This window comes from Nannobrachium achirus (genome assembly GCF_963921795.1).
Source record: "Nannobrachium achirus genome assembly, chromosome: 12".
Classification (NCBI taxonomy): domain Eukaryota; kingdom Metazoa; phylum Chordata; class Actinopteri; order Myctophiformes; family Myctophidae; genus Nannobrachium; species Nannobrachium achirus.
Window position 1 is genome coordinate 36,800,543 of NC_137832.1, and position 26,225 is coordinate 36,826,767.

Below are 26,225 nucleotides of genomic sequence, written 5' to 3' on the forward strand. Positions count from 1 at the left end.
TGATTGACACATGGTCTATCCAACAGCTACGCTTGATTGTTAACTCAACGTTCGGCTCCACCAATCAGACCGCCTGTCTCCCCGTGTGTGCAATAGCTTCCTGTTTGCAACGAAGGAAGGGGAACAAGGCGAGGTGTTGCATCCTTGGTAGGTTGTTTTTTTGTGTGTCGTTTTGTTTTCTACCAGAATCGGATGAATACAACAACAAAAACAGGTATTGTATTGTTGATCTCTGTTGTAGAAGTCAATATGTTTGACTCCGTGTTAAGAGATTAAAGTGCAGTTAGCTGTAGCTGGCTAATGTTGCCTTATTAGCCAGCTAGCTCCAGTTTCGCTTTAGCGACGTGATTTCAATATGGCGATGGTAGCAGTAGTAGCCCAACGCTAACACTGTATGCTAAGCTAGTGAACGTTCGACGTTCTTAGGCCAGTCTTTGTACCGCTCCTTCGATAACTATTGTGAGCTAGTTCTCTTCTCTATGAAACGCGTAATGTTCGTGGTTGTATCTTGACTGAGGGGGGATTGACAAAACTGTCAAATTATTACCTGAGCTCGAACTTTTTAAATCCTCTCGACGAACCATTTCCTTATAATGGCTAACGTTAGCCAGTTAGCAACGTTACCTCCAGCCCTGGCTTGGCCTGCAACATCTTTGACTGCTTTGTGTGTGTGTGTGTGTGTGTGTGTGTGTGTGTGTGTGTGTGTGTGTGTGTGTGTGTGTGTGTGTGTGTGTGTGTGTGTGTGTGTGTGTGTGTGTGTGGGGTAGCTGGTTTATTAACATTAACCTAACTTTTGGGTCTTCCATTTGGGTAGTAATAGTGCCCAATGCATACCTCTCCATATTCATTGTAGCCGCTGTAAAATCCTTGTTCATCCTAAGCGTTATAATTGGATAATAACACTGAGGCGTTTACTGTCTATTAGTGTCTCTTTTGAGGTAGTGTAAAAAAATAAATCCCATAGAAAGCAATGTATTATATCTGGATTTTTTTTTGTTTGTTAAGGCAAGCATAACCAATTATTGCCTCATTTTAAAGTAGAGAACCCTATAAATTGTAGTTATTTTATTTAAAATATCTTATGCATGTTGAATGAAAGTCATGTGAGGGAGGGAGACAAAATTAACAGGATTTCTTGTGTTCAAAATATTGGCATCTTAAAAATTACTCTTGTCGTCTCTGGTATTTCAATCAGCCTCTCTCTCTCCCCCTGACAGGTTGCAGACAGTGTTTGGTTCTTGCTTAGTTAGTTCCGCCCATCATCCTCACGCCCTCCTCTTGACAATAAATATCAGTGAGTCTCGTTTCCTTCTGCCAGACTCCCTCTTTTTCTCTTCGTGACTTTTATGCTTGAAAAGGCTCTTAATTTTTCCATTTTCTCTCCCAACAATGCTGACCAACTACCGCAGATCACCAGACACAGTTTGTTGCTCCTCTCCCCCTGACGCTGCCTGTTCCCAGGACCGAGGTGCCTGCCCTCCCCTCCCCGCTGTCCGCCGACAATGGAGACAGAAATTGAACAGCAAGAAGAGACCTCATTCAGCAACACAGAGACAAACGGTAAAATTTTTAGATTAAAAAAAATATATATAAATTGTATATGTAAAAAATATATTGACTGAGAATATCACAATCATTGTTTAATACATATGTATGTACGTCACTCTCTCTGCAGTTCAGTCTTTTGAAATTTGTGTCAGTCAGACATGCCATTTAGTATTCCTGACAGAGCTAGGTGTCACTAAGAGCCACTATGCAACAGCTAGGCTGCAGAACCATATTTCACTGCATCGCTCTGAAGACTCGTGTGTATAAAGGCCAGGCTGAAATGGCTATATTCATTCTCCCATACATCTGCAGGGAGAATGTCATGTAGTCTAAGATTTTAAATACATGCATGTGCGCATATTTATTTTTGACAATTATGTACTACAGTTTGTTTCTGTTCACTTGTCAGTGTGGGGGTGTTAAAAAAAAAAATCAGCTTTTATAATTTTGAGCATTTGTACAAGGATGTGGGTGGCCTATTTGCCTAAAGTGCGAATTTATCTTCTTATTCCAGGTAAGCGCCCTGCGGAGGACGCAGACGACCAGAAATCATTCAAGCGATCCAGGAACTCCGACGAGATGGTGGAGCTTCGCATCCTCCTGCAGAGCAAAGTAAATCGTCTCTCCTTTCATCTTTTTTTTTTTTCATTGACCACATCAACCCTAGCATCCCTATTCTGGGGTGAGCATTCAGCAAAGATATTTTGCGTAGAAGGAAGGAACAAGGGGGCCTAGAGTCTAGGTTTTAAGTGGTTAATTTATATTCTCGTCTTGTCCTTTTGTGCTTCCTCTGTCTGCTTTATTTTAGCAATCCTATTTTCTGTATTTCAGAGGTTTGGTGGGGGAAGGTGTTCTAGGGGAAAACCCCATCCATATCTAATACGTCAAGGCATCCTGTGCTCTCTAGCATTTAGTTTTATCTTATCTTCCTGATCAACTCCTCTTTTCTTTTTTTGTCTCTCGTGCGTAGCGGTTTCATTTCTCTGGTAGATTGTGTAATCTCCTTTTCTCACTAAAAAAATATCTAAATGTCAGTAATTGTGGAACCTTAAAATATTGTTCCCCTTTTCTTTGCCTTTCTATGATTTCATAATTGTATACATTTTTCCTTCTCTCTCTGTCTGTAGAATGCAGGAGCTGTAATTGGGAAGGGTGGCAAAAACATCAAAGCCCTTCGTACAGACGTGAGTACATCTATTCTGTATATTCAGAATTTTATTTCTTTACTGGTATGCAGCCTACCAGCAAATATAATAGCACTCCAGTAGGGATTGGATTTAGGTTTAGTGCACTTAGTGGCTGACTGTTTTATCGGCATGTTTGACATTTTCAACTTAAAAAACTATGGGGATGTTGGCTATAGTTTAATATTTTATTCATTTACTGTTCATGAGCATGTCTCATGACCTCTGGGTTAGTGTATCATTTGATCACTTAGGCATCATCTGATTGTCTCCGCTGAACTGACCCCTGCAAAGCGCAAATGTCCAACTTCAAGTCCATTTACTTTTGCATAATGTCTACTGTCGATTATAACTTCTTGATCGAAGCCATACCGATGCTCTTGCTAATTCTAGAATGGGCACAGTGTGGTGAAGATGAGATCATTTGTAGCGCCAACTGCCATTAGTCATTCTATTGGAGATGTTTGAGCAACCTGGCCAACTCTCAACTCATTCAATGTCATTACGTCTCTCTTTCTCTGCCCCTCCACACTTTTCTCCTCCTCCCACTCTCCCCCAGCTGCTGTCCCTCTCTCTCATTGTCCCTCTTTCTGACTATTCTCCCAACATTTTACCCCTCTAAATATCCCAATACCCCATTACCCATTTTCCAATTTCACCCTCTCCTCCTCTCTATTTGACAAACCAATCTCTGAGAGATTAAAAATGAAGTCACATTTGACCAGTGTAGAGCCTGTATAATATTAAAATGTATTCCTCTTCCCCTCCCTTCCCTCTTCCCTCTCCCCTGTTTATTATTTTATTGACTTTTTTGCCCACTTCCTCCTCTGTTGCCCATGTTCTGGATGGCCCCTCCTGCGCCCGCCCACCTGACACCCTGGTTGGCCCTGCCCATTATCGTGCCCTGTCCCTAAATGGGCGCCTTACTTGATTGACATCTGTGTGCTCGAATGGCCCTGGCCCCTGCCCATGCCACGCCCAGTTCAATGCCAGTGTGTCAGTCCCAGACAGCAGTGGGCCTGAGCGGTATGTCCCTAAGCTCCTCCCTCTCACTGCCTGACTACAGGACAAACAAACAAGAAAAGATAAATAGTCATCCTGCCTTTGTCAAGTCACTGTTGTTTAACCTACCTGTTCTCAAAGTATTTTAATCTGAAGCAAAACCTTCATGTCCAAATCTGCCTCTTGATCCTGTAAAAGCCATGTCAACGTCCTATTTACATGCCTCCATTTTAAAGTCATGACAGTGTCAATATCAGGATTTTACCAAATCTTTTGCAGTCTGTTCAGATCTACTCTATAACTTGATCCAGTGTTTTCAACATGTCTGTGTTTTTATATTAATTTAAGTGATGATTATCTTCTGCGTTCCTCACCTCTTTCTCCCCCTCTCAGAATCAATGTACTGGTGGTGTTGTTTTTTTTAGCTTGTCATATCATTCTTGCCCCATCCCATGCTTTCCTTGTGATGCTGTCATCATTTTGTTAGACAAAGACTGCACATTGAGCTAAATCTGTGTGGAAAAAGGCCAGCCCTAGGGTTCATGTTTTGTGTGTATTTTTTTGTTTTCGTTCTCCTGCCTAGCAGAGCTTGGCCATTGACTGTTGGAGCTATTGAAATTGCAAGACCTCTTTTTTCCTCTTTTCTTGCTCACCTCATTGTCCCGTGGTCTCATGTTTGTCATTCCCTCATCCCTTTAAAAACTGTTGAGTTGAGGGGTGAAAAACTCCTCCTTCCATGGCATAACCTGCTCCGTTGCTCTCAACTGCCTGTCTATATCGTCTGCCATCCTTCTCCCATGTACAAACTGCACTTTAGCACTCTTGATCACATGATCACGGTTTTTCCAGTTTATTCTGTTGGTAGTTTGATCTATTTTGAGCGTCATTAGTTTCAACTTCCTCTGTCTTGTTTTTTTGGTCATTTTTTGGCTATTGTCTTGCAACATTAGGGAGGATGCAAACAACAAAATATTTTTTGAATGAACACAGTCTTGTAAAACATAAGTGCTGTCCTAGCCATATTTTAAGTGTAGGATAGTCCTAGAGAAGCTGGAGCATTGCCTGAGAATATCCCACCTTAAAATCTAAAACGCTAGATGATGAATTTAGCCAACACCCAGACCTTAAATTTGTTTGGTTCAGCATTGTCTGGAAAAAATCTTGACATTTTATTTGTAGTGTGCATCCATCCCTTTTGGCTTTTTTTTGTTTTGTTTTTTTGGTTATTTTGCCCTCTTTGGCACCACTGGTGCTTTTTTTTAGATACAGATCCTTCTAAACTCTCCATTCCCCCCACCTCACCCCTCCAACGGTCACCAAACACAATCACTTTGCCTTTTATGTCTTCTGTTTTTCCCGTCTGTCCCTGGGCAATAGACTGATGTTTTTTTTATGACTTTTGTTAACTTACGAATAGTTATTTAAGCAGTTTTCCTCTGAGACCATCACTGAGCTCACAATCCTGTTAAAGTTTTTAAATGTAGGACATCAATTGCTCCTTTTTTTTTTTGCCTGGTTAGTCACAGCGCTGGATGGGATAAATAGGTGTGGGTCTTTCTCTATGGTCAAGTCTCTTCTTTTAAGGGACGGTCTGAATCGTTTTAATCTAAAGTACTGTTTCCTCTTCTCCGGGATGGCACCACGCCACCACCTGATGTGTTCCCCTGGTTAATCTCTGTTGGCTGCGTCCTGTCTTGCTCCACAATGCAATCGATGGGTCTGATCTAAAGCATTCTAAGCATCAGCGCAGACATCGAAACAGTTGGAGAGATACTGCTTAAGATCATCCCAACTCTGGAGGAGGTGATTATTGTTTATTTTGCTCTTCTCCCCAGTGCCGCCATCTCCTACTTTATATCACAGTAAATGTTATGCTTGTTGTAACGCTTCCCATGCGGTGTAATAACTATTTTTTAAATGATGTACTCATCGCAAATACATGCTTCATTATCAGCGTCAGTTCTCATCTGAGAGAAATATCAGTACTTCAGGAGTAACTGTTTTGTGTCACAGGTCAAGCACGGGGAGAGAGGAGATCTAGTTGATTATTTTTTGTCACTTTAGTGCAGTCCTAACAAATTAATACTTTTCACCAGTACCAGCAATACAACGGCATGGATTTTGACTGCGAGCTGCGTCTATTGATCCACCAGAGCTTGGCTGGTTCTATTATCGGTGTGAAGGGGGCCAAGATCAAGGAGCTGCGAGAGGTATATAGACATGCTTGTTTCATCTCCAAATAAATCATTAGTTATTTTAAAAATATGTTTAAATTGATCATACGTAGTCACAGATGCCTTTACAGGGGAATAACTTTACTTATTGTTGCCTTTCATAAACTAATGTGTTCACTATCCAAATTGGAGCACAACAGGCCATCTGAATTAGAGGGTTTGCCCCTGGCTCTGTAGTCTGTTGGCAAAGATGTGTGCACAAGGTACTTTGCTGCCCTCAGAACACCTGGCTGGAAACCATCATGTATAAACAAATAACTGAGAACGTGGACGCATTTTCACAGCCTTGTGGGGCTTGGATCAATTAGGGGAGAATGGTACCGTGATAGTGTAGGGTCACTGTTATTCTCAGCGCTAATGTCAAAATTGAGGAAATTAGAGCCAAGCCATGCAAGGTTGCAGCTGTGCCCTTTAGTCCCTTTTAGTTTGAATTAATACATAAGGAGTCCTGTTATGGTTGATTTTGTTAGAACTTGGTTTTTGGAAAAAAGTGACAGCACTCTTCAACATGTGTAAACGTTATTTCCATAGAAATACCTACACCTTGTACACAGTGTATGCAGAGTTTATTTGTTTTTTTGTTTGTTTTTCAGTCATGTCTTAACATGTTTGTGTGTGTACACACATTTGTCTAGAACACCCAGACGAGCATCAAGCTGTTTCAGGAGTGCTGTCCTCAGTCAACAGACCGTGTGGTACTGGTTGGAGGAAAGTCAGAGAGGGTGGTGGAATGCATCAAGACTATGCTGGAGCTCATTGCTGATGTAAGTCATGTTTTACAACACAGAATTAGCTCATAGGGAGGTTTCCCTTTAATGATTGCAGTTAATTTAAATGGATAATGCTTTTTATATCACCCAGTTAGCTGCCATTATATTTGTATATGTTTAAGAATAGGAGTACAGCGTGTATACACTTAACCCAATCAGTTTCCCTTCATTTTTGGTGACGTCTAAATGTTTTCCCTGGCCTGTCCCATCATCAGGCTCCTATCAAAGGACGTGCCCAGCCCTACGACCCAAACTTCTATGATGAAACCTATGACTATGGCGGTTTCACCATGATGTTTGAAGAGAGAGGGGGCAGCCGTAGGCCTATGGGGGGTTTCCCCATGCGCGGTGGCCGGGGTGGCGGGGGCGACCGTGGGTTTGACCGCATGCCCTCCGGTAGAGGGGGACGAGGCCCCATGCCCCCTTCCCGTCGGGACTATGATGAGATAAGCCCCCGCAGAGGGCCACCACCACCCCACGTTGGAAGGGGTGGTAGGGGAGGTGGTCGAGGACGCAGCATGCCCATGGGACCCCCACACAGAGGAGGGTAAGAAACCAATTGCTTGTGTGTGTTTAAAAAAAAACACCTAACATTAAGCTGGGCAGCCTTTTTACAAAAAATAAGGAAAAAAATGCATCTTGCCTCTAAAATAAAACAGCAAACCCTTATGTTTTATTTGAACCTGTTGGCCGCAAAGGTTTACACAGTCCTACTAACCACTGATTTAGTTGTTTTCAAAGCAGCCTGTCTCTTCATTGCACCAGTTATGCAGTAATCGCAGAGGAGCGTTCTACTATACTGGATCGTACATGAAATGATGCACATGAAAATGATGTTACAATATCATACCATACATTAAATCTTGCATAGAAGTTGGCAGTTGCCTTAACTGTTGTAGGGTTTTCTGTAAATCCTATTCTTTATAAGTCTTGGTGTATTTTCAACATGGCTTCACACAAGTCGTTTTGCATGATGCCATTCATAGGATGAATTGGATCTTGCATTGTGAACGTAGACCAATGTCATACTATGCTTGCCTCTGTCACATTAGTATTCCATACGTAGAGGACAGTTGAGAAATCATTGCAAACTCATTCCATAAAGTGTCTGTGCTCATTTGTTTGTGTGTATGTGTGTCTGTGTGTGCGTGCGTACGCTTGTGTCTCCATCTTCACCTTGCCCACAGAGATGACCGTTACTATGACTCGTACCGTGGCTCAGATGACAGGTCAAAGTAAGTCTGCCCCAGTCCTCTGCCCTCCTCCCACCTGACTTTGTAGCCCAAAGAGTGCTGTCTTTAAAAGGGATACCCTGACATTTGAATTTTCAGTCTGTTGTTTCACCTTTCCCTGCTATTTTCACAATTGGGTGGGGTATGTGTAAGCCAAAAACGTAAATTAGCATTTTTAGCAATGTTTTAAGTGTACTGCTGCTATCAAGCTATCTTATTACCCATTGCTGTCCATAAGGAACACTAATAAACCATGACTACAGGCCTTTTACACCAAGTCCGATTTTGTTTCCCCCTCCACATAAGACATGCACACATCTAATTTATTTAATGAGCCCACGCATAGCTATGACCTCTTGTTCACCAGTCCAAACTTGCTATGCGGCCATGCCTCGTTATATTTTTTACCAGAGCCAGTATGATTTCTGCAGCATTTTTATGTATTCAAAACTGACCAATCAGGTACCTAATTCTATTCACGATTTACATAATGGCTGTTGACATAACGTAGAAACACCAAGGTATCAAATATATCCCCCAGGAAACCTAAAATTGTGTCGGAGAATAAGGTTTTGTGAGACGAAGGGTCTAAATGGCATATTAAAAGAGCCTTGCGGCAGATTGTATATAATCTGAAATGCTGCAGAATATTGAGTGTTGTACAGTGTTTAATATGAGGACTAACCTTGCCTATACAACGCTGTGACTGTCAACTTTTGAGTTGTCTGTCATTGTTTATTTTGGTTCTCTTCTTGGAGACTACATCCATATGTGAGCTTTTTCATTTACTTGCTACCGAGAACGTTTTCCCAGCATGGATGCAAAGAATCCTTTCGGACTTGGTGTGAAAGGTTGCAGTGCACCTGTATTGTTTTCTTACTTTCCTACTGCGTGTTCATAATGGACTTTTGGTGTGAAAAGACCTTAATGCTACTGAATTCTTTTTATTCCCCCAGAAAATCTGACAGGGGCCTGACCAAGACACCAATCAGATTAGAATCCATAATGTCGAGGTATCCCTTCAAATCCAATATTATCCCCTCCCATATTGCCCTACCCTTTCTTATCAACTGTTCTGGTGTGCCTGCTCATCACCTTTTTAGACCCCATGGAAGATAATCCTGTCCTCTTTGTTAACCTCCTCTCGCCTGACCTATCCTATAACATTACTGTCCCACTCAATCCCACTCCCTGCCTGTAAGAACCCTGGCTTGACCCCATCCACTGCTTCACAGTCCACATTTTGGAGTCCTTTTGAAAGACCCGGGCTCAAATAACATGGCCTTACTCTGATCTATATCTGCTTTTCATAATGGCTTACAGTCAGTCAAGTAAAATGTCAACATTTATACCTATATGATGGGATTAGTCTATATAGTTTAGGGTTGCTGATTAGATAGTTATATATTTTTAGGTGCTGATTAAAATATATAACCACTTAACCAATACCAAGGTTGTTCAATTAAAGTTAAAAGAATTATGTACACTTAAATGAACACTTAATTCTGTGCCTCTAGAGCGATGCTTTGATCTAACAAGTTAATTTTCACTCGGGTTGTTTGAATCTCCAATTAAAAACTGTCTAGCAAGGCAGTATACTAAGAATCAAAATCAGTTTATTGGCCACATATGTACACATACACGGAATTTGACAGGGTGAATTGCACAGTAAAATATATATAGCCGGTAAGAGAGAGAGAAAGTATTTGGGTCAAAGACCAGTATGAACAGTATTGGAGAAGTATCATGCTGTGATGAGACACGGCATGTATCTCTCTCTACTGTATATATTTACAGTGCAATAATATTGTGCCGTTTAAGCTACACATTGTTGATATTCTATGTATAGACATGCCACTTAAGTGCAAATGGCAAGAACAGGGAGTGGTTTATACAAGTGTTACTGTTACGATGGAGGGGAATTGTACCAAGTAAAAGCATCTAGTACCCATTTTTTGCTAGAATTTGACTGGCTATACAAATGTAAGTTCATGTATTTAACCAATGGCTTCATTTGAGTTGAGTTTTGGGGAAAGAAGCGGCAGACTTAGCCTCTCATCACCACCACCACCTGTCACTCCTCTCACCATAACACTGTCAGAGCTGTTCCTGTTACTGCGTGGGTGAACGGCTGGGAGGAAATGTGTTTATACTGTATTCTTAATGTTGTGTGTGTGTGAGGCAGTTTGACCTAGACCAGAGATTTTTGTTTGAATATTGATGAGGCTTTTTTTATTTTCTTCTTTTTTTACCACTTTGTCTTGTCTCCCCCCCCCCCCCCCCCTTCCCCCCTCTCTTCCCTTCCTCGTCAGCAGCGACAGAAGAGGAAGACCGGATCGCTATGGCGATAACATGGTTAGTGACCCTTGGCTAAGTGCATGCAGCTCTGTTCCCGGACATGTCATTGGGCGCCGGCATCCTTTGGTTGGCGTGCTGATAGGTCCGAACAGCAGACAATGGCCATGATTGTGCGTGTAGTTAATGACAAAAGACGGAGGCATGAATATTACCCTAGCCACCGTCCACCGTGTGCAGCACCCACGCATTCGCACAGATACCAGACCTGACCGTGCATATAAGCAAGCTTTAGCGCGGTGCAAGCCATTCCCACCAAATGACCATAATCACCACAGCCGGAGACACCCCACAATAATCAGCCATAATTGCCCTCCACCATGTACTTTAACGGCCAGTCTGTTTTTCCCACTAGGAGAGGAAGAATCTGGGGGGGGGGGGGTGGCTGTGGCAGGTTGCTAGGCAATAATAATGCTTTGTTGACAGACGGGAAGGTCTCTTGCTCGCTCTCTCTCTCTCTCTCTCTCTCTCTCTCTCTCTCTTCCCCCTCTTTCTGAGAGCTGGCTGGATACTGCCTGCCGTTGCTCAGCAACAGCTTTTTGAATCGCCTGTTGCCCTGGTGACAGAGCAGCAGCTGAATAGCAGGTGAAAATGGGGGCTGATGGAGTCATAAGGAGAGAGGGGGGGGGGGGGGTGTGACAGGAAGGAGGGGGGGGGGGTAGAGAGAGGGAGGAGGAGTCTGGCTTATGGATGAAAACCCGGTGGCATTTAGTTGAGTCTGCTCCATGGACAAGGCTGCTGCATCATCCATACACTCATCTCGTATCGATCCATCCATGTGTGGAAAGATGAGAGGAAATGTGTGTGCTGTATCTAACCCTGTTTTCGCTCTGTCTTTTTACAGGGTGGCGGCGGATACGGTGAGTGTTATGCTTTATATTTTTTATGATTGTATATAATACTCGTGCAAGATTGTATCCGTTGGTGTTTCTGTGTGTATCCGTTGTGTCCTTGCGTGCTGAGATTGAATATCTGAACGCTTATTTTACTGTGTTGTCACTGCAGCCAATAGACGAATGTTGTAAGCGAACTGTAATCGTGAAGGATTTCATTTCACACACAAACATAATTCTGAATTTGCTAATTCAATTATTTGCTGAATCTAAACATGTGATGAACATAATCTCCTGTGTTACTTATCTGCGCTGCTGTGACAATATTGCTTTAAATGAATGACTTAAAATATGCTCATCAGAACACCTACAAGGACTGTTAATGCATTGTCATGTAACAACCAAAGGCCTGCTGAACAAATGTGTGATATAATTATGTGTTTGTCTAATAGTTTGACGTGTTTCTCACAAACATCTGAAATGAGCAGGCTCATGTTTCACTGGGTCAATGTTGAATATCTTTCTCCCACACTCTAAATCTCAGATAGCACCTCTTCCTGGGACAACTACCAGTCAGGTGAGTCTCCATAAACTGTTTGCTGGGGCACTTTTACTGTGTGCACATTATACATTATGACGATTTTTAAATTTGTTATTTATTTAATTTATTATCGCCCTCCTCTCCTGTCCCCTCCCTGGGGTCTTGTTTTCCTTCCACGGCTCCCTCCTTCCGTCTTCAGGTGGACGCGGCTCCTATAATGACATGGGCGGTCCAGTCATCACCACACAAGTGACCATCCCTAAAGATGTGAGTAAACAGCAACACAAGCCCACACATAATGCATAAACGCCACCATAGGGTCATTCAGTTTGTGATTGCTGTACTTGAACATGCATCACCACATGAGACATGGATATTTGGTCGGTTTGAATGTGTGCAGGCGCATCAGTTGGTCTCCACCATATCTTTACAGCCATAAGTCATACGCATTATGTGCACTTGCTGTCTTATACCACCAACATTTTGTGCGTTCATTCATTTATTCATAATTTACTACTGTGACTTTCCTAGTAACACTGCACTTAGGATTGTTATGTTGTGACTAATGACTATTCTACATGTACACTACACAGCAGTAAAGGTAGTTAGCTATGTTACAAGTTCTGATATTTCCCCTTACTTTCATAATAATGAATTGCATTTTTATAGCGCTTTTCCAAGTGCTCAAAGCGCTTTACAATGGTTCATTCATTCATACATTGGGAAGTGAACCCCATGCATATATTTAATGCATGGGGTAATATATTGATTGCCTGTTTGGTTGCTGACTTTATTAATTGAAGAATGTCACACTGGGACTTATTCTGAACATGTCTGTCTCATCTTCTGTCTTTATACACATAGCTGGCTGGCTCTATCATTGGTAAGGGAGGCCAGCGGATTAAGCAGATCCGTCACGAGTCTGGGGCTTCCATTAAGATTGATGAGCCTCTGGAAGGCTCTGAGGATCGCATCATCACCATCAGCGGTACACAGGACCAGATCCAAAATGCTCAGTACCTTCTGCAGAACAGGCAAGTTCTGAAACCGCCTCTGTGACCCAAATACACTCCGATCTTAGTAGAAGCTGAAATCCTTTTAAATACTTCAATGGCATTTGGACTGAGCAGAAGTGTTGCCATTGGTACCAGTTGGTAGTTTGCAATGTCTTGAAAACTTGTTAAGAAGCAACCAAGCTTTACATTATAGACTACAACCATTGGAAACCCTCTTAACTCATTCTCTGTAAATGATCTGGCCTTCCTGAGCCTGTATGTGAAATATTCGACCAACATTGTAAACCATATTGGTTAAATAGTCTGGACATGCCATGAAAAGTATTTCCAAGGATTTTTGAACAAATTAATGTATTTTCCTACATATCCCTCCTCTGACTTTACCTACTAAGAATTGCTGTTTTATTGAGAGTGGAAATATATATATGGATATATATTTTAGTATTGCATCCTGTTTCTAATTAACCCACTCTCTGTTGGGCTATGCAATTCTTTTGCCTTTTAACTCTTCTGTTAACTAACCCCCTTCCTTTCCTCCCCATGCAACCTGCAACTAGTTCAAACCTTCCTCTTACATGAAATGGCTGTGAATGAGTAGACAAAGTATTTGTACGTATATTTTACATTCTTCTAGATTGATTTTTGTTTTTAAACCAAAGAAGCATCCTTGACGTGATGTTTCTGAAAGTGTCAACAATTTTCCAAATAAATATTAGAAGGAAGCAACCTGAATGTCTACTTGTTTAGCCATCCAAGCCGTTTCACTGTGAAGCAGGGAGTGGATTGATTCTCTTCCCCTGGCTGCTGCTGTGTGGAAGACTAGTGATTTTGTTGTTTTTAGTTAGATCAACCGACAACAAATCACAGTCTGCCAAATGGCACAGGCTCCTCCTCTTCTGTCTCCCTTGGCAACAAATCAGCACGTATCACACACTACTTTTTTTCCTCGTTGATGCTAGCTAGCATAACTAGAATGCTAACGTAGCTTGTAGAACTGCTGCCCGCTTGTTGGTATGTAGTGTGTAGTGTTGCCATGGTAACTAACCCTGCCTCCCTCTTCCTTCCTCTCCTCCTCCCCAGTGCGCTGCACCTGCTTGGACACCAGGACTAACCATACCCTTCCTCTTCCTAGTCCTCCTCTTCCTCCTCCTGCCATCGATGATACACATCCTTCTGCCTCTCTCTCTCTCTGTCTCTCTCTGTCACTCTGTCTGTCATCCCCCCCTTTCCCTCCACTCCAAACAGCCCCCTCCCTATTTTATCTAAGATCGGTGCACCCCCATGCCCCCCCACACTTCCAAGTCACCTATACCTAATGTACTGAATGTATTATGAACTATATTTTATTGTTCTTTATTTAGATTCTTTTTTGTACTCTTTATATTTCAGTGTGAAGCAGTACTCTGGTCAGTTCATCTAGAGCCCCTCCCCAGGAGACAGATTGATGCAGACTCAGATTGCCCAATCCCCCCCCTCCCCCCTCCCCTCTGTCCCCTTCCAACACAACCTCCCCTACCCCACCCCCCTCAGACTATGATCCCGGATTGTGGGTTTCTTTTTTGAATCTTATTTTTGTATTTTTTAAATAAAAAATAAATAAATAACAATGCCCAACATTCCTGTGAGTAAAAGAAAATGTAGGTGTCCTGCATTTCCTTTTTCTTTTCTTTTTTTCTTTTTCTTTTTTTTTTTCTCCGAGTGTAGTCCATTTCATATTTCTCACTCTGTTTTTTTTGTTTGATATTTGTTTTTAAATACTGGTCTCTCAAAAAGCCCGCTGGAGCATTTTGGAAGGGAGACTAAATTAAACCTTCTTTATTTTTGAATGGGTTTTCTATAAGGTCTAGCTGTGTTTGTGTCAATACAGTAAATCTGTCCAGTGTGTGCGTGTGTGTGTGTGAGGATGAGTGTCGCTTTCTCTCGTTGTCTGTAATGGTGTCTCTCACACAATTGTGCACCATCACCACTCAGTGCAACGTGCAGAATGTAAGCTACTTTTTTGTCCTTTTTTTTTTTTTATGGAGCATTTTATTATTTTTAAGAGCCGTTGGAAATTGTACTCCTTTTGAAGTGTTTTCTGTTCTGGGATGTTGTGAGTTTGGGACGAATATGCTGACTGTTATTTCAGTTGTACACCTGAGGTAAGACGCAGGGCAGGTAGACTATTTTATAAGGATGTTGAGTAATATGTGATCAATCTTAAACCTGAAATGGAAGGATTTAGCTAGTTGTCGTGACATTGTCTGGGAGACTTTAATGTGGAAATTATCTATTTTGCCCCTGCAATTTCCTGTGTTCTACACCTGTTTGCTCTCCATGCTGTAGAATTCACACTGTCAAATTGTAAACTGATGAATAAAGATTATGCCACTTTTTACCATCCTGACTATTGCTTACTGCTTGAAAACTAACTTGAGTCGATGATATTGGGAACTTGACAATAGTTTGAGTTGCTGACACAACTGTGAACATGTGACAAAGTATCTGTCACATTTTATGTGTCTTACATAAGTAATTTCCTTAGAGTAACCATTCGACATTACACACGACAAGCTCGTGCATAGTGATCACTTTAATCCTAAAGGGCGTTTAAATTGATTTGTGTTGATTTATGAACAATCCGCATGGATATGACGTATGCTCACGCGTTTGTTTTTCCGGTTATAACGCGAGGTGTAATTTGATTGGCTTATCTAGCATTGACGACCCCAAACGGAAAGCGCTGGTTGGTCAGCAACATGAGACTAGTTCTAGTCAGAAAGAGAACGAGGAAGCACATGAAGCTGCTGTAGACAGAACCGGTGAAGTGAGTGAACTTTCCTTGTTTCTTCAAGTAATGTAAGTGCTTCTGTTTTTCTTAGGCTAAAAGTAGTTACATCTAAATTAACTAATAATTTCCACTTGTGTGCATTCTGTGCAATGATACACATTAGATTGCGATAGACATCAGTAGGTAGCTGATGATAGAGAGTGACAATTAAATGGGTGCATGTAGGTCCAGGCTACAGATGCAGTAAACCTGATTGATTTGATGTCCACACGGACGCTTTAATCAAGAATGATAAGATAAGACCTTTATTGATTCCGCCTTTGGCGAAAATCGATCGCCAAAGGCAGTACAGCAGTTAAAACAAGAGTACAGGGCAAAGAAGTAAAGTTACTGTAGATCACCGGCATTTCCCAATCTGTGGGGTCGGGACCCATGTGTGGGTCATGGACATTTTTATGGGTCCCTTGATTTTTGGTTAACATTTTGTTTTCAATTATTTCAAGATATTTTCCAAAAACATGCCCAAAAAAAGCTAAAAATGTCATGAATGAAAAATAAATTAAATTATTATTTTTCAGTAGCCTAATTTCATGAAGAAATCAAAGAAATGTCATAAATTAGAAAACAAATATTCAAGTTCACCCTGCGTTGTGAGCTTGTAGATCGGCTATTTTCACCATCGCTTGGGTCCCAGGCAAAAGCCTAATTTCTCTTTTTGAGTCTCGAGCCAAAGGGTTTGGTAACAGTGCTGTAGTACAGCATTAGTGGACATCCTGAAATAACTATAGCCTATACGGCTCTGTAATAAAGGTCTTGCCGAACGCGTTTTCCATGATGCCAGAACTATAAGATCACCTGAACTTTTCTTTTAGCGTGGAAAATAAATGAAAGGTGACTCGCCACAGTAACCATAGGAAATGGCTTTGAATTCACCCAACATGAGTAGGGTGATTGGTGTTTGTGCGTCAGTGTTCCATTATCACTTCGGTGGGGGAAAGGATTCGGACAGAGAAGCATCACCCTTTGGTTTTAATAATGGGGACCTTATTAGTGCAACCTTGGCCGTGGTGGTTGTACGTACGTACGAAGCCCATGAATCAGTGGTGGAAAAGTACTCAGATTTCTTACTTGATTAAAAGTATCAATACTGCAGAAATACACGTCCGGAATTCAAAATTGACTTGAGTAAAAGTACAAAAGTATTGGTATCAAAATGTACTTAAAGTAGGCTACCAAAGGTAAAAGTAGGTAGGCCTACTCATTTTATGCAGAAGTTTTCAAATTTATGCAAATCTTTTGAAAATAGCAGATCTACAAGCTCACAATATGTAGCATCGCGATTTTGAGCTTGTAGATCAGCTATTTTCAAATGGCGGAAATGTAGGTCTATATTATGTAGGGCCGGAGTTGTTGTTAATGTATGTTTTGCAATAGTAATCAACAAAGTATCTACAAGTAACTAAAGGTTTTCAAATAATTGTAGTGGAGTAAAAGTACAACATTTGGATAAAAGTAAAAGTATTGGAAATTACTCAAGTAAAGTACAAATAACTCAAAAGTGTACTTAAAGTACAGTACTTAAGTAAATGTACTTAGTTACTTCACCACTGCTATGAATCTAGGATCCAAGGCTACTATGAATCTAACTTACTGTGATGAATACACACAGAGAGAAAGGTTGCCCCCATAAGCAAAGCTGCAGGACTAAATTGGCCCTATGGAACAGAGATGCATGCATAAATCCGATGTCTTATCGAGACCTTTGCTTTTAACCTCAACCACAACCTACTACTCCAGTTTGGGGAAATATGATTCATGCAGTTGTCTTCCCTGCACACCTGTCCATGCGTGTCTTTTTTACATTTTTATTCAGTACAGTCCTTCATCATGGAGCTGCCCCTCTACCCCCGCGAGTCTGGCCAGTTTGTAGCAGAGCGGAGTCTGGATGTTTTCGTGGAGGAGGAGGGAGTACAGAGGGTAGCGGAGATGCTCTACTCCCTCCGGCACAGTGAAGCTATGACTGCCAGCGGCTGGAAGAAGGCCAATCCTCTGGCCCCACCACACACCTCTGACCAGGTCACTCAGAGAGCCATGTCCATCCCCACCACCAGGGGTGTCACAAGGGGGAGGGGCCTTAATTATTTTATACTTTAGCTATTGAAAAATAGCAGATATACAAGGTCGCAGCGCTGCATTTGTAGATCTGCTATTTTTTAAAAGTCGTGAAAATGTGTGCAAATCTTTTATAATATATATATTATTTTTGTACATCTGTAACTCAAATCTTGCTTCTGGGGGATCCCTGGAACTAAATATTTTGAGATGGGGGTCCGTGGCCATATCATTTTGGGGGGCCTTCACGTGAAAAAGTTTGAGCACACCTGACATAGAAATATAGGTTTTTCAAAATAACTTAGAAGCTTGTAGATCTGCTATTTATCACATTTTTATTGCCTCATAGGAACATAATGTATATTTTTGTGATTGTCCTTTATGTGGAAAAAACAAGAACAGATTAAGTTTGCCACCAACACACAGCAGGTAATCACAGAGAGAGAAAAAATTATCAACTAATAAAGATATCCATTATGATATCCAAGCATTCACATGGTTCAGATGTACTGTATGTAAAATTGTTTGTTTTTTCAAGTCTCTTGTGATGATATTCACAATCATTTATCCCCATAATTGAAACTGACCACGATACAATTCATGATAAAATATAAAATATTATCCTCCCATCCCTAATGTGAGCCTTCTGAGAAGTTATATAATAATTAATAACCAGACTTTATTTATTATAATAATTCTTATTTCAGACATGGTGGATTCCTTAAGCCAAAGTACCATTACTGAGCCACGCAGTTGATCTACAACATCATTTGACTGTATCTATGTCCTCTCAATAGCAGACCATTCACAGCTCATGCTGCTACAGTATGTGCATGACATGATGATGACCTTGTACAACCAGAACATGCAAAGTGGAACTCATAATTGATCATTTATACATTTTTTCTTGATTACACCAGCATTGTCCTTGTAAAGCAGTTTTGTTACCTATTAAACCCTATATACTTAGTTGACCAGGGCCCTATACTAGGTCCGCTACTATTGATATGTATCTTACATTTATCTTGTGATTGCTAAGCTGAGGTCACAACTCCTTCAGAAGCTATTGGCAGAGACACTGGACCAGAGCGGCATGCCTGATTTTCTTTTATATCGACTGTGGTTGATGTATGGAGTGTGTGTATATATATATATATATATATATATATATATATATATATATATATATATATATATATATATATATATATATACCTTTATTGAAAGGATAACCCCTTGAGATGTATCATCTCGTTTTCAAGAGGGTCCTTATCACAGACATACAGAGAATACAATAGACAGAACAATACAACCAATACATCCATGCATACATTAACAGAGACAACTTGACAAAAAACAAAAAGCTCTCCCGAAACTGGCTGCTCCTACCCCACCTGATCACCCACAGAATGATTCCCTGAAAGCTAAATGAACAAAAACAAAAACGAAAACAACAAACCATGGCATACATGCACAAGAGCAAGCATACCCATATAAATACACAGAATACAGACATGCACATGCACCATATGATTCACAAGATTATAGGTGGCAAAGAAAACTATCAAGGGCAATTATAGGAACAGGATGTTTGAAGATGAGTAAAGATAGGTACTTTAAAGATATTAAAAAAGGTGATGGATCCAAGGGAGCAGGGAAGATTGTTCCAATCATTGGTGATGAGTTTAGATAGCGAAAGAACATTGATATAAACTTGTAAAAAAAAAAACTATTGCTTTACTTATAAACCAGGGCAAGTTTTAGCTTTGTCAAGATTTTCTGTTTTGCTCACCTTTATAATCCTAGCTCTTCTGCACTGTAGGCCCCAAACTGGGTGTTTGTGGCGGACACTATGAACTTCTCCTTCTGGCCAGAGAATGAAGACCAGCAGTGCGAGGTGACCTACAAAGGGACTACATACAGAGGTTACATGACCTTATGTGCTGCCATCACCAGGGCCATGGAGGAGGGTGAGAACAGTCAAAGATTGAACCAGTCTTTGACTCATTGGAGAATTAACTATACAGCTTGGAAAGAGTTCTCACATTGCCACCAGAATGTTTTATTTATTGCTTTAAACTTGAACCCATTAAGACCCGAGTCTGATTCTACAAATGTATTCTAAATCAGTAGTGCTCAAACTTTCACAATTTTTCAAAAATGTTCAAAAATAGCAGATGTACAGGCTCACAGTGCGGCACGACGTGATGCGCTGTGAGTTTGTATAATTGCTCCATACTCAGTACAGCTGCCCTGAGTTGGCTCTGTACTTCCCGCTTTTCTTTCCCTCTGTACCAAATCTCTTTGACAAAAATAGCCATATCTCTTTACCAAAAATAGCCAATCTACAAGCACACACCACATCCCGCTGAATTGCGAGCTTGTAGATCTGCTATTCTGCTATAGGCCCAGAATAGGGATGCTAGTGCAGACAATATCTTTAGGTAGACTTTTCTCCCATTTGTCCACTTTTCTGCCCATGGACTTCTCTTGCTCATTACTGTATTTCTGGCTGCCAATTATATCTATATAATGCTGGTAAAGTGCCTTAAGCTTAGCATGTGACTGTACAACCTCAGTAATTACCATGAATGACTCTAATCAGTTACAACTCGTATGGAACAGTGATTTTTATGGGCATTTGTTTTGGTCTCTAAATGCAATATCTTTTCAGAATATAATGTTGCCGTTTTGCACCGGTTCCTCTAAGTAGACATGGTTTCTATGAAGTCAATTGTCTGTAATTATCGCTATTAAAACTTTATAAAAGTTTTTTAGCCAAGTGTACTTCGTCTTTTTCTTCCCCTCATTCTCAATCATTATCTCTCTCTCCCTGACTCCTCAGGTATTCCCATCACTGATCCAAAGTACTTTTCTAAGATGAGTATTGAGGAGCTGGCACATGTCCTGCGGTCAGACAATGGCACACCGCCCATGCCCATGCTTCAGGAGCGCCATCAGGTATCAAAGTGCATCTATCTGTCTATAAATGCATGGAATCTATGTGTGTCTGTCTTGTGCATATTGGAACCGAACAGAACCGAGAATCCAGGGACCTCTGTATCTTTCTGTCTTTGTCCCCTATACGCCCATGTTGGAGATCTTTGATGTCACTATCTACAAGGTCACAACAACGAATCTGTGACGGGTAATATTTTTGTAATTATATAACTCCTACAGATTTTATTAATTGGTACATATTATCTCTATAATCATGTGATCAAGACGGATCTGTCTCAAATCCCATTGCCGTGAAACTTGCACACACATTCCTACTAGGCCATGGTTGCCTTGTTAATAAACCAGACCGAACACAACAACACCCCCTGGCGGTAGAGGTGTTGTGTGATAGAGGCTGGCAACGCCAGGCAAAGGCCATGGAAGAAATGCCACCCTTTTCACATTGGCCTATTATAGCGCCACCAGGAGGCTGATTTTAGCTTCTTTTAAAAAAAAATATATATACTTGTTTACTGCCACGTGACGAGTATCAGAGATATTCCCGTTGGTCCAGGCAGCCACGCCCAAGATTCCTGAGATATTCGTTTTATTTAATTTCGATCGAAAATCACACTGGTGCCAACCTGCTCAAAAAGCAGCGCGTCCGGAAACAGGAAGTGGCCGTGATCAAAATACGAATCTCCATTGGCTCCTGTGTTAAATTTAACAGGAAAGCACCCATTTCTCTGTTTCCTTTTCCTGCCTGCCGTCTCCATTGTAAACACTGCTAACTAACTAGTTAGCTTGTATCTCTGGAACAGTATGATGGATTCCAGTGCCGTCTTTTGTCATCGGCCACAAACCGCAGCATGAACGCGAATCGTGCAAGATCCGTGCACTATCGTGCAGGATGGACATGCCGTGACCACTTTAAATGAGTTTTAATATTACTCCTACAGATTTTGTCAAAACATCACGCAAACCCATTTCTTTCCAGAATAAAATGTTCCAGACTATAACACTATAACCACTTCACATTAACTCAATTAAATAACTTTTAAAAGTAGCTCATATACTCAGTCCATGACTGACTGCAATGTCCTTCATACAGTATATCATTTTCTACTGAACCCACTTTTTACACTCGCAAATCAAATTTTGTGTCTATGCAATGAATTCATACAGTACAATGCTGTATACATACAATCCACTATAACCTACCTGGCCTGGTGGAGACCTGTGCTCCTCGATCTTTGTTCCAACCCTGGCAGCAGCATTTTGGATGTTACGCAAAATCACAGCTTTTGGCAGACTTGTATTGGCAGATTTGTATAAAATATATTCAAGGCAAGGCAGCTGGTTATAAAGACATGAATACGTTTCTCTGCATATTGTTGAAAATAGAAAGGTCTCATTTGTCAAGGTTCCATATGAAAAAGGCAGTCTTTGTCAAATAAGTCAAATGTGCTTTTTAGTCTAAAATGACCCCTTGCTTTGTTGCTTAGAAGTTGGGTCTGAGCTGCCAGATTACTTCGTTTGGGAAGAATAAGCTCTCTGACAGAACATGCATTCCAATTATAGAAAGGGGAAATGATCATTTATAATTATGTTCCACCCTTTTCGGCACAAAGATTTATGTAATGTATGTAATGTACTGCATGGACTTCAACAGGGGGTCCGGGACCCCTAGGGGGTCCTCAGTTACTACAGGGGGTCCTCCAAATCTTCCATTCGTTTTTATATTAACAACTTGAACCCTAGTGTCCTTATTCTGAGAACTGTAGCCAATAATAGCCGATCTACAAGCTCACAACGCCTCGCCATTTTTGGCAAAGAGGTTTGGTGTAGAGGGGAAAAAGAGCAGACTAAGTAAAGGGTGAAAGGTCAAGTTTTGACGGTTCAAGTGGTTAAATATCTGAAAACACAAATTGACATGAATCCAAAAAACACTGTCAAACAATGAAACTACATGGAATCTATGAGAAGGTTGTGGGGGTCCCTGCTTCATCTCTCTCTCAATAAAGGGGTCCTTTGCCTGAAAATGTTGAAGAGCCTTGATATATATACTGAATGTTCTTAATTAGGTTTTGACTGAAGGTGGTCGTGTGCTATTGGAGCATGGAGGAAGCTTCAGTAGCTTTATCAGCCAGGCTGGAAATGATGCTCGCAAGATGATGGAACTCATTGTTGACAAACTGCTCTCTTACAGAGATGAAGCTATGTATGAGGTGAGAATGTTTGAAAAAAAGAAAAGAAGTAACATACTGTATCAACAAACACACACACATGCCTCTGTATGTCATATTTACTAACTTGAATTAATTAATGAACTTTGTAACATTATCTGAACCCCTACTGTACTGGGAATGTCTTAATAGGCAAACATTCAGTGAAATTAGCTGAGAATTTGGTGAAAATAGCAGATCCAAAAGCTCACAGCTTTACACGTTGTTCTAACACCTGAGCTTGGAGATCGGCTATTTTCTGCAAAGAGATTTGGTGTAGAGGGGAAAAAAGGACCCTAATCCAAACACTAGGATAACAGAAACAGAAACACTAGCCTTATTTTTACCCTAATTATAATCATAAAACCATAAGACTACTCAAGATTTAGGTGTTAAAACATACATTTTCTGAGGCTTCCGGTAGCAAAACAATATGATACACATACTGTATGTGCATAGCATAACCAATTATTTGAAAGCACAGTAAGTGCACATGATCAGCAATGTCATGCACACATACAGTAAATAAGAGAGCCTGAATATAACTGGTTTCAGACCGCCATCTGCTGGCCAAAAACAGAGTCTACTTTGTTAAAGGAGTAGTTCACCCCCAAAATGACTTTTTCTATTGATTTCTCACCCCATGGAGATATGAGATCATTATTATTTTTAGTTTGTTGTTGCACTGTTATAATGTGATAAAGATTTGGTTATATTAAATTTACCCCATTGATTCCGGATGGGGACCCAAATGCATTTCGGGTCCCAATACGGAATCAATGGGGGTAAATGTATTGTAATCAAATCATTGTCTTAGGAATGCGACAAAAAAACAAAACATATTATTGAACTCAAGTCTCCATGGCGTGAGTTATGAATAGAAAAAAAGTTATTTTGGCGGTGAACTACTCCTTTAAAGCTCCAGTCCATGACTTAACAGCCACATTGTGAAAACAGAGGGTTTAAACACATTACTGTGGACAAGATATTACTCTCCCATCAATAACATAAACACAGGGCTGAGGTATTACTCTCCCATCAGTGACACATTACTGAGGCTAAGGTATTCTTATACCAATTGTCCAACTTGTGTTTCAGGGTAAGAAGATTGCATTATACAAACGAGCCCAAATCCTGATAGCAGATTTCTGGGGCATTATGGAGGCAAGAGGGGAGGGCAATATACCCAATTTGGACTATCTTACCATGTTTGCGGACTACAGGGTCCCACAGGCCCTGGTCTACCTCGGGGTGCTACGATACTCTGACACGCTGATGCAGACATTGAAGAACGGTGAGTTTGTGTGTGTACTTGTGTATGTGTGTCTGTCCTGTTAGCTGTGTGTGTGTGTGTGTGTGTGTGTGTGTGTGTGTGTGTGTGTGTGTGTGTGTGTGTGTGTAATCCATTCAGTTCTTTGTTTTTTTCCTGTTGTCCCTCCCTCCCCCCATTACCCTATCTTTTTCATCTTTTTCTCCCCACTTTATCTATGCCACGGTCCTCTCTCTGCCTCTCTACACATTCCCTGTCTCTCTGTATACAGAACAAGCTTTTGACCACTTTCAACCTGGCATCCCTACTTTGGGCATTCTGTGTTTTTAGAAACGTTTTTAAACTTGTCCAAAATTCTCACGAATTGTGAAAATAGCCACATCGCAATGCATTGTGGGTTTGTAGATTGGCTATTTCCGCACAATACCATCGTACAAGGAAGTATAAAATGTGGGATCCTATTTTCAAGTTTCTGGTCCCTTAATCAGACCATTAACTAAGCGGTCCAAATGCCATTTGTACACTCTCAGAGTTATGGTGGACTTTGAAATTAAAACGAGATTGAGATTGTCTCATTTAGGGGGCACGGTGGCGCAGTGGTTAGCGCTTTGCCTCACAGCTAGAAGGTCCCGGGTTCGATTCCCGCCGGGGGACGCTGTGGGTGCTCGGGGCGTGTTTCTCCCTCCGCGTCATCAGCGCCCACACCCTAGGTGGGGTCGTGATAGGGCCTTTCTGTGTGGAGTTTGCATGTTCTCCCCGTGTCTCCTAGGGTTGATGGAGGGGAAAGGAACTGGTTGGAATAACGTGTTCCTTCCACTCGCTACGTCCATCCCGGGGAAATCCCCCCTGTCAGGTGAAAAGAAACAACTTGGACTACTCATGCATTGAAGGAAGCATGAGGTCAGTCCGTTGTCTCCCCAGGCGCGGCAGAGGGAGAGCAGAGCCCAGGATTACATAGGCAATTGGCACTGGGTGAAAATGGGTTGCAAAATCGTGGGATAAAAATTATAAAAAAAAAAAAAAAGAGAGATTGTCTCATTGTTTGTTATTAACTCGTTTTCATTATTGCGACCATAGGTCGCAGTTTATTATGAGAAACGGCACATCTTGTCTCCGTACAGGTTTTTTTTACGGTCTATGGGTTTGACGCTCTGACATCACACTGTGATATCAGGGGAACCACACTGACAGAATCCCTTTCATGCCCATATATGGAGATACCTTATGTCATCAATATATTATTAAGCCCATTATCTAACAGGACTTCATATGGGAATGCCCATATATATGGAGGCCACATGGGACACATACCACACTAACAGAATCCATAAATTGCCAAGACAGGTGGCCAAGACAGCTCATATCTGTGCGGCTGGTTCTACAGACAGGGATCTCCATATACAGTATGGGCATAAAAGGGATGGTATGTATGATGTCAGATGTCATAGACGTCATAGGACTTTCACGTAACGAATAACTGAGTAAGCATGTTCGTGGTCTCAAAGTATATCTCCATATACAGTACAAGGATATGTGTACCAGGGATCTCCATATATGGGTAACTGGTCGTGACTGGACGTGAAGTCCACATACAAGCTCTGACAGTGTGTTAAACCGGTTCAGGAAACTTGTAGAACTGCAATTTTTGAAAAACCGTGAAAATTCTTTGTTTGAATGTATTTAGTTCCAGGGACCCCCCCAGATGCAAAATTTGAATTGTTCGCTCAAAAAATACATATTCAAAGATGTGCACACATTTTCACGACTTTTCAAAAATAGCAGATCTACAAGCTCGCAGCACGGCACTCGGTGCCATGCTGTGAGCTTGTATATCTGCTATTTTTCAATAGTTAAAGCATAAAATAGTTCAGGCCCCTCCACCGTGGGCCCTAGTAACTCAGTCCCCCTGTGACGCCCCTGCCTTCTCTCCCAGGTGAGCTGCTGACTTCGGGGGATAGAAGAGAGGTGGAGATCCGTGGTTGCTCCATCTGGTCAGTAGAACTGATCAAAGCACGCCTCTGCAAGTTGGTGGAGGAGCGAGACGGCCAGCCCTGCAACAACATCAATGCTGCAATTATCGACTTTTACTTGTGGCCGTATGCCAAGCAGCACCACAAAGAGATGGCCCATATCCCCATACACCACACACGGTGTATTTACTACTGATGAGCTGGCTGACGGAGTTGCATTACA

The 26,225-nt window shown here is 41.3% G+C and overlaps 2 protein-coding genes across 9 annotated transcripts; both read left to right on the forward strand.

Moving 5' to 3' along the window:
* Window positions 1–12: 12 nt before the first annotated feature.
* Window positions 13–15,101, forward strand: hnrnpk (heterogeneous nuclear ribonucleoprotein K). Of its 8 annotated transcripts, none has more exons than XM_080738105.1 (18): window positions 104–147; window positions 1,218–1,294; window positions 1,410–1,560; window positions 2,063–2,160; window positions 2,676–2,732; window positions 3,715–3,758; window positions 5,465–5,537; window positions 5,831–5,944; window positions 6,604–6,732; window positions 6,954–7,285; window positions 7,926–7,973; window positions 8,927–8,983; window positions 10,283–10,325; window positions 11,170–11,185; window positions 11,703–11,735; window positions 11,899–11,966; window positions 12,564–12,733; window positions 13,796–15,101. In XM_080738105.1, exons 3-18 carry the CDS (start codon window positions 1,503–1,505, stop codon window positions 13,824–13,826), a joined length of 1,371 nt encoding a protein of 456 aa, XP_080594231.1. In that variant the 5' UTR covers window positions 104–147; window positions 1,218–1,294; window positions 1,410–1,502; the 3' UTR covers window positions 13,827–15,101. The 8 variants fall into 8 exon arrangements, with proteins under 8 accessions (XP_080594233.1, XP_080594231.1, XP_080594230.1 ...); XM_080738104.1 differs by having other exon boundaries at window positions 111–214; XM_080738108.1 differs by having other exon boundaries at window positions 111–214; window positions 14,105–15,101.
* A 2,271-nt stretch (window positions 15,102–17,372) lies between these two features.
* qng1 (Q-nucleotide N-glycosylase 1) lies at window positions 17,373–26,198 on the forward strand (the record flags this gene model as incomplete). Its single annotated transcript, XM_080738167.1, has 6 exons — window positions 17,373–17,561; window positions 19,420–19,567; window positions 20,443–20,558; window positions 22,622–22,765; window positions 23,861–24,056; window positions 25,966–26,198. The coding sequence occupies 6 exons, from the start codon at window positions 17,373–17,375 to the stop codon at window positions 26,196–26,198; spliced, it is 1,026 nt and encodes a 341-aa protein (XP_080594293.1).
* Between the last annotated feature and the right edge of the window lie 27 nt (window positions 26,199–26,225).

Coding starts and splice junctions, on each gene's coding strand:
- hnrnpk (XM_080738107.1), top strand. CDS start 1,503: ATGGAGACAGAAATTGAACAGCAAGAAGAGACCTCATTCAGCAACACA. Junction 5,538..5,830: donor TCATCCCAACTCTGGAGGAG/GTGATTATTGTT, acceptor ACTTTTCACCAG/TACCAGCAATACAACGGCAT. Junction 7,286..7,925: donor GGACCCCCACACAGAGGAGG/GTAAGAAACCAA, acceptor CCTTGCCCACAG/AGATGACCGTTACTATGACT.